The sequence below is a fragment of the Schistocerca gregaria genome, chromosome 5 (assembly GCF_023897955.1).
Source record: "Schistocerca gregaria isolate iqSchGreg1 chromosome 5, iqSchGreg1.2, whole genome shotgun sequence".
Lineage (NCBI taxonomy): Eukaryota > Metazoa > Arthropoda > Insecta > Orthoptera > Acrididae > Schistocerca > Schistocerca gregaria.
The window spans coordinates 187,424,272-187,432,591 of NC_064924.1; the positions used below are offsets into that span (position 1 = coordinate 187,424,272).

Genomic DNA, 8,320 nt, shown 5'->3' on the forward strand with positions numbered 1-8,320 from the left:
TAAATCACATACAGTGTATTATTTTACTTGCTGTCATATATTCTGCCTAAAATGTATGTCCTGCCTACTTTGACATATATGTTACGCCCTTTTTTGTTTCAATTATTGCTGATTTTTTTGTTTTTATTGTTGTATTGCTTTTCTTTGAAGACAATAATCACATATATATCTAATTTGTAGAAATCAGAAGAAAAAAATAATACAGGCAGAAATGGGTTAATGGGGAATTTGAGTGTGTACTAATTGTTTGAAACAGAAGTTTCCATGGGTACTATTTTATGCACGCTGCCAGATTACGAGCAATACAGTACTTAAAGCTCTAATCTTATCGAATAAAACGGACGTACAACGTCAAATGCCATGAGACTATTTTCTGCAGTTGTTGAGATACTAAACCGTACTTATCGCTCTCAATCTCATTTAGAAACAGCACTCACGTTTGCTTTAGGAACAAGTTGTCACGATACATACGAGCCCACTACGGAGCAGCTGTTATCTAGAGGAAATGCTACTGATAATCACGATGAAAGTAATTGGACCCTTCACTGATGAGGTTTCATCCTCTGGAAGAACCCAGGTTCTTGCGTAAATTCTCTCCTTGAGATCAGTTTCTGACGCCATGTGCACGCCGACGATTGCATCAAGGGTACAACGAAGGCGGCTTCAGGAAGTATAAAGACGTGCTGGTGTCCAGCATTTGTGATACACGCTTCTGAGATGATGCAGTTTTCAGTGGTGGTCTTGTGCCTGCTGGTGCCAGCTTTCGCGGCGCCAAGTTCTCTAAAGCTGTGGGCCAGGAGAGAGGACCGCTTAGTCGGTGGCACGGATACCACCATAACGGAGTACCCGTGGCAGCTGTCTGTCATCTTCGAAGGTTCCCTCAGGTGCGGCGCTTCCATCATCAGCTCCAACTGGGCACTGACGGCCGCCCACTGCATCGACGGCCTCTCAGCGTCCATGCTGACCGTGCGTGCTGGCTCCTCGTACAGAAACAGTGGCGGAACTGTGCTCGATGTTGCACAGGCCATCAAAAACAAACTGTACTACGCAATTAACGTTGACTACGACATTGCAGTGCTGCAGGTGAGAGAAGATTTCCTGTGCCATTTAACTGTGGAAATGAAACCCTTACGACTAGACATGATATTAAAATACTCCATGGTTTTATGCGATGCTCAAATACATTCCTAGGAGGAGCAGGGTCTTTCAGCCGTACAAAGAACCAGACTAGAAAGTATCCTCAGCAGTTGGGGACGAAACGTTGGGTTTTTACATGAAACTCTTTTGGTCTTGGTATAATAGCTCAGAATGGTTTAATATGTTAGCCCAATTAAGTGTAAATCGAACAGTTATTAATACAGTAACTTTTCTCGTTTTTTGTTTCACAACATAACATGCAATGCGGTATGAGTTGTTCCTACTGGAATCGTTGTTTTTCATCAGCAGACCCTCTTTTATGCAAAGTCATGGGGATTTTCTCGGGTCTTCACCGTGTTCACAAGGTTTTTTTCTCCTTTTCGCAGCAGTTGGAGTTATGCTGCAGTTAATATGAGCCAGAATCTTCCACGCGGGAAAAAAATTGGTTCTAATCCGGGATAGACATAAGTTATAAAAAGTGAGGAAATGTCACGGATTACGCGGTCCATCCTTCCGGACTTTCGAGTCCTCCCTCGGGCATGGGTTTGTGTGTTGTTCTTAGCCTAAGTTAGTTTAAGTAGTTTCTAAGTCTAGGGACCAATGGTCTCCGCAATTTGGTTCCTTAGGAATTCACACATATCCGATCATTTTTTGAAAATGAGGAAAAGGCACAATTGTCAATGCACGAGGTTGGGTTTCGGAAAGACTGGTGTTAGAAACCACATCTCCTCATACTGACATAACTTTTCCGTTGGTTTCTTGAATTGTTAGGTAATATGTTTGAATCAAGGTATATGTTTGACTGTTCCCTTTGACAATGACATTAACGATTTCATTGCTCCCCGTGATGTTTCTCTCCATCTTTAAGAAAGTTCTGCTCAATAACATCGTAAGTTGTCGGTGTGGTCAGCATTTCTAGACGCTTCAGTCAGTAACCGCGCTGCTGCTACGGTCGCCGGTTCGCATCCGGCCTCGAGCATGGGTGTGTGTGATGTCCTTAGGTTAGTTAGGTTTAAGTAGTTCTAAGTCTAGGGGACTGATGACCTCCGATGTTAAGTCCCATAGTGCTTATAGCCATTGAAGAAATAGCATCGTAAACACCAGTCTTCCTTGCTTTTGTGAGAAATATTACCATTCATTCTCGACCCTCAATTTCTTCACTTGCTCACCTTCTTGTTTTCCTTCTAGGAGTACTGCTTAGTATATAAGTCTGGAACGGAAAATTAGTCTAGCTGGATGATGATTACATACGAAGAATTGATTTTGTGTGGACTTATATCTTCTTTATGGAAATATTCTCTCTATATGTTAAATGATAACATACCATCGACAGAAACAGGTGGTAGCCTGCAGTTAGCTTGAGTTGTTCAGATAGGAAACGTGAAGTCCGAATGATACATCAGGTGTGAGATAACGAAACTCACACATCAACAGCACACACGACTGTTTAGAACATAAGCACTACTGATTATCGAATTACTGTAATATGTGGTTAAAATTTTCGTAGTTAACAATCAGAGTACGTTGAAGTCTTCAGGTGTAGGGAATCTGGCCAATGAATGAATGACTCTTATAGTATGTTATTTGTGGCATGGCGAATTTACGGATGATGATGAAAAAGACCGTCCCAGCTCTATGACAAATATTTATTTATGATCCAAACATTTTCATAGCGCTAAATTAGTTCAGTAGGCTTCTCGGATCCTCTTCTCTGAAACTTCACAGTCAAAGAGGGGGACCTCCTGTGTGTATTTGCACGTACTGCGGCTGTGCTGTGATGTACCCATGGTATTCATTCACCAAGGTGCTATACTTGCGCTACAGCAGGTGATTTCCGAGTTGTAATCTCTCTCCGTTGTTACAAGTAAATGATTCAGTTTACTATTGTATAAAAGCGAGAGATAATTTACTTTTGCTGTAGATTTGGCCGGCGGTGGTCGAGCGGTTCTAGGCTCTTCAATCATGAACCACGCGGCTGCTACGGTCGTAGGTTCGAATCCTGCCTCGGACATGGATGAGTGTGACGTCCTTAGGTTACATAGGTTTAAGTAGTTGACTGATGATATCAGATGTTAAGTCCCATAGTGCTTAGAGTCACTTGAATCATTTTTACTACAGATCTCGAAATTATCTGCTTTTACACTATAGGGTAACGTAAATGTGGCTACGATAATCGTTTATTTTAGAAATTTGCCCCTTCGGTTTAAAAGAATTTCGTGGTTGTTTGTTCGTTAATCAAAGCTACTCTTCAGCTGCATAGCTTCGCTGATAGGAGAACTACATAAATTTATTGGGTGAAAGCATTGCATAAAACTTAATGATCTAGTTTAGTGGAGCGTTTTTTCTTTTTTTTTCTTTTTGCTAGTAGAATTCGACCGTCAGACTGTAGCGTCTACAACCGCTCTGCCACTCTGGCCGGCTGTCGCACTGGTAATATTCAATAACAAGAGCCTACTGGACATGCTTTGGTTTCTGTAGTGTCTGTTCGAAGGATGTTGACGGGTAATGCAGTTCTTTTGCTAAAACAGATGCATGTCTCGTTGTACAGATTTCCAGGACGTTAAAACCCAACCAACGTTTTTAAAATACTAGGCAACCAAGCTGCGCCGAAGGTCCCTTGTACACACCACGATTATACACATAATGGAAGTGAGACCACTGTCTACAAATTTTTTGTTGTCAATAACACATCAGTCGTGTCTCTTTGTGGGGTGAAATCGTATTCAATTTTATGGAGATCTATGGAGTCTGTGAAGAGCATTATTTTATTGATTAAAATCTTATCCACGGCCTTTGGTTCTATGTATAAAAGACTTACTGGGAGTGACTTGGTGCTTCATATGGCGCGTTCGATTCAAGGCTTAACTATCCGTCCATATCTGGCTCTCTTCCATAGTATTGTAATTATAACTTTTGTAGTTTAATAACTTAAACTTCGACGTATTCTAATTTTGTATTTGGAAATAAGTGTACCGGATGTAACTATATGAGGAATTATCATTGTTAATGTTATGTGTTGTGTGTGTGTGTGTGTGTGTGTGTGTGTGTGTGTGTGTGGTAACTTTGAGGTCAGAGAACTGAGTTCCATTGCAGAGAATTTAGTTTCATTTATTATTTGTTTTCTTTCAACCGTGGCTTTTCGTATTAGAAAGTTTTGTTTTCAGTTATTAGTTTTTTTGTCGGGGCTGTTGCTGGATTTGAGAATTTTCAAGTCTGTATTGATGTCTGTTGGAATATGTTTCTTGTCCATAAGGTGTTCAGCGTATGTGGAATGACAGCTCTTACTTTTTAATGCTTCTGTGTTCTGTGCATCTGATATTTAAGTTTCAGCTTGTCTGTCCCATATAAACTGCTTTGCAGTCCTGACATGTTAATTAGCAAATACCAAATGTGTCGTGTTTGTCTGTGCTTGTGTTGGTTGTCCTTAATTTTCTCTGTATTGCGTTGTCTGTCCTGTAGGTCATATTTAGCCCTTGTTTTTTTGCGTATGTTGCCTATTCTTTGGGTTGCTTTGTTACTGTACGTGAGAATGAACCACTTGTTTGTTGTTGTGGATGTTTCTTGTTCATGTGTGCTTATGTGTTTTCTGTGTGTTTGTATTTTGGTGAGAAAGCTTTTGTTTTTGTGTATTGGGTGTCCTTTTTAATTTCGTTTGTGGTTTTGTTTATCTATAGTATTTTATTCGTATCCTTTCTCTACAGCTATTTGTCTCATTGTCTGTAACTCATTCTACTAGTTGTTGTCAGTAAGTGGAGTTTTGCTCAGTCTGTGCAGCATATATTAGAAACTAGCTAGTTTTGCGCAGTTGGATGTTTAGAATGTTTGTGAATGGCTGTGCTGGTGGTGGCCACTTTTCTGAATATTGTGGACTGGTGTTGGTTGTTGAGTCTGTATAGTGTGTGTTCAAGGAGATTTAACATTTTGTCGTTTTCTGTTTCTATGGTGATGTTTATTTTGGGTGGCCTTTGTTTATGTCACTGCGTAGTTGGTGGATGGGACTGGAATTTTCATCTGGGAGGCGTATGATGTCATCTACGCAACGATGCCAATATATTAACCGGTACTGTGTCAGTCTTACTATTGTTTCAAATATTTTATTTTCAATATGACTGAGAACAATGTTGACTCGGAGTCCACTTACTGGTGACCCCATTGGAAGCCTGTCTTCTTGTGAGTATAATTGATTGTCATATAAGAAGTAGTTTTGCTCTGTGATTAGTTTTAGAATACTAACTGTTTCTTTTATGTGGGACATGGGAATTTCTGCCTGTTCTTCTGATTGGTTTTTGCTGATTTTGATAGTTTCGGTGGTGGGGATATTGGTGTACATGGTCGTGATGTCAAATAATGTGAGCATGGCTTTTATGGGTATGTCGATGTCTTTGATTTTTTGTATCAACTCTTCGGTTTTGTGTATGCTTTTGTTATTTGTGTACATGTAATGTTTCTGTAAGTATATGTGCATTTCTCTGGCTAAGTGAAATGCAGGTGCACTTCTGAAATTCACAACGGGGCGTATCTGAATGCCCTCCTTGCGGAACTTCAGTAGGTTGTTCACTGTGATTGCTTGAGATTTCTTTTGTTTCAGGCGTTCCACTTACTGTTTTGTGAATATGCATGAGGTGTTGGTGTGTTTTTCTGGTATCTTTCTGTTGCGTCACTGGTTAGCTTTGTAATGTTATTGTCTTCTAGAAATCTTAAGGTTTGGTCCTTATACTGATCGTTTTTTATTATTGTCATGGTGCTGCCTTTGATCTCGGAATGAGTGCTCCATTGTTTCTAAGTATGTTCTCTATTTTTTGGAGGTTTTTTCTTCTTCACTTTTTATTCCTGTCAATATTTTGTTTTTGTTTTCCTTTGTTACGAATCTTATTTCTTCTACAACTATTTCTCTTGTCATACCTGCATTGAAGTTTGGCTTACTACTTCTTTCTTCTTGATTTATGATGTATTCACTTTCTTGTCTGTCTTGTGTCTAATGTGTGTGTTGACATTGTATTTTGGGCCATTTTCTAAGCATACAACTAACTAACCAAGAAAAAGACTGAAGTCATGGCAAAGATCTTCTCTAAAGAGGTTATTCTTTTTGATGTCCTCCCTCACTGTGTAATGATGAACTCCGAAATGTGGTGAGCTACTCTGCGAAAACTGGAGAAACGACTTCAGGGTGTTCGTCGTCATAAAAATGCAACCGAACTTGTCTTTTTCCATGATAATGCAAGGCCTCACACAATTCTGAGGATCAGAGAGGAGCGCTCTAAGCTTTCTGGGACTGAATGTTTTGAACATGGTCGGTCTCAGCAACCGTAATTAATTACAGTGTTGCAAACTTCCAGCCAACTGGCTGCAAACAGAATTTAACATTCTTCAACTAGTTTGGCTCTCAGCATTATGTGAGGAGGGCATCAGTCACCTAGAACTTAGAACTAATTAAACCGAACTAACCTAAGGGAATCACACACATCCATGCCCGAGGTAAGCTGCGAACCTGCGGCCGTAGCGGTCGGTCGGTTCCTGACTGTAGCGCCTAGAACCGCACGGCCACTCCTTTGACTAGTTTCCAACGCCAACTAGGGACACATTCTTCAGAAGAAACTGTTACCTTACATATGGTTAAAAGGAAAATATGACCGACGTCGCTTTAGTCAAGACGCTAAAACCACAACAAAAACATTTTCCATCTGGATTCGTAACAGATATAGCCAAAGTTTTAAAGCAATGTGTAAACGTGTTTCATTACAGTGGTGTAGGCCACGAGCAAGTAACAGCCACTTCTAGGACTGTTACTCCTCATACACTCTGCAGCCCGAACCTCGCACCTTCCGATTTCCATCCGTTTGGCCCAATGATACTCCTCGGGAAACAGTACTTTGATGATGGAGAGGTTGTTGATCCAGAAAGACACTGGCTCTGACGTCGTTCAGTAGAGCGGTTCAATGTGGGCATACAGGCCCCTCAGTATGGTGGTGTAAAACAGTCGCACTCCACAGAGATTACATTGAATAATAGGATTTTCTAACCAAAAGAGTGGAGGATAATACGGCGTATTGCAATCCTGAATAAAACAGTTACTTGTCAAAACTTCCCCTCCCTCATTCTCCCTCGTTCCTTCCCCCCCCCCTCCCCCATCATACACACACACACACACACACACACACACACACACACACACACACACACACACACACACACTCCAGTACATCCTTCTCTTTCAGGGAATAGCTTTTAATCGACGCTCGAATATTGCTGTCAGTGTCATTTCTGTAGCAATGTGTTTGGAGGTGTAAGCATTGGTAAGTTAACTGACCAGCTGTGTCTACTTTCACAGCCCGCTGAGCCGTTCCCTCTGGGGTCAGACGTGCAGCCAGTGAGCCTTCCAGAGGCCGGATACGACCCTCCAAGTGGCCTTGCCGTTACTGTGACGGGCTGGGGACGGATAGCCAGCGGTGGCAGCGCCCCGACAGTTCTTCAGAAGGTGGACATCAATGTCATTGACCGCACTACGTGCCAGGATATCTTCTTTGGCGTCAACATGGTGACGAAGCGGATGGTGTGCGCCGGTGAAGCAGGCAAGTCCACCTGCGACGGGGACTCAGGCGGACCGCTCGTCAGTGGTTCGACGCAGATCGGCATAGTGTCCTGGGGAAATACTCCGTGCCAGGAGAGTGGCGCCGTATTCACAAACGTCGGCGAACTTCGCTCGTGGGTCACCAACACTACCGGAGTGTAACTACAACAACAGTGTATATCTTATGTTTTCATTTCCATTTGTGAAAGGCACATCTATTAATCAAATAATTAACTTCTGTTCATAACCATAACTTCATGTTACTGATCCTGTTGATGTTGTTTGATGTGGATACTGCTACTATTAAAGATACATTCTTTTTCTCGGTGCAATAAGTGCAGAGTTTGCAGACCATGCTCCATAACTCCTATCGACAGCTTATGCCAGCTTCCATCTGTACTCACTCTTACTCATTTTTCCGTCCTATACATCAATAACAACTTATGTCATATATAGTGAAAAACCACTGTACTGGAAAAAGTGTAATTCACGTTATTAAATGAGGTTTATCTGTGATATCTCGTGGAAAATTTGTTTATGATTTTTCTTGGTTTTGCTAAGCCACTATAGACGAACAGAGAAGTCCGCAAAGAGGGGATGACATTTCCTTCTTGA

General features: G+C 41.4%; 1 protein-coding gene across 1 annotated transcript; it reads left to right on the forward strand.

Annotated features, from left to right (window-relative positions):
* The first annotated feature begins 680 nt into the window (after positions 1-680).
* On the forward strand, positions 681-8,026 carry LOC126272647 (trypsin alpha-like). The gene is made up of 2 exons (XM_049975640.1): positions 681-1,083; positions 7,466-8,026. Exons 1-2 carry the CDS (start codon positions 718-720, stop codon positions 7,865-7,867), a joined length of 768 nt encoding a protein of 255 aa, XP_049831597.1. The 5' UTR covers positions 681-717; the 3' UTR covers positions 7,868-8,026.
* The last annotated feature ends 294 nt before the right edge of the window (positions 8,027-8,320 follow it).

What these genes read in the sequence shown, in the direction of transcription:
- LOC126272647 (XM_049975640.1), top strand. Translation starts at nt 718, where the DNA reads ATGATGCAGTTTTCAGTGGTGGTCTTGTGCCTGCTGGTGCCAGCTTTC. An exon ending in ACGACATTGCAGTGCTGCAG is followed by an intron (nt 1,084 to 7,465) that starts GTGAGAGAAGAT and finishes CTACTTTCACAG; the next exon opens with CCCGCTGAGCCGTTCCCTCT.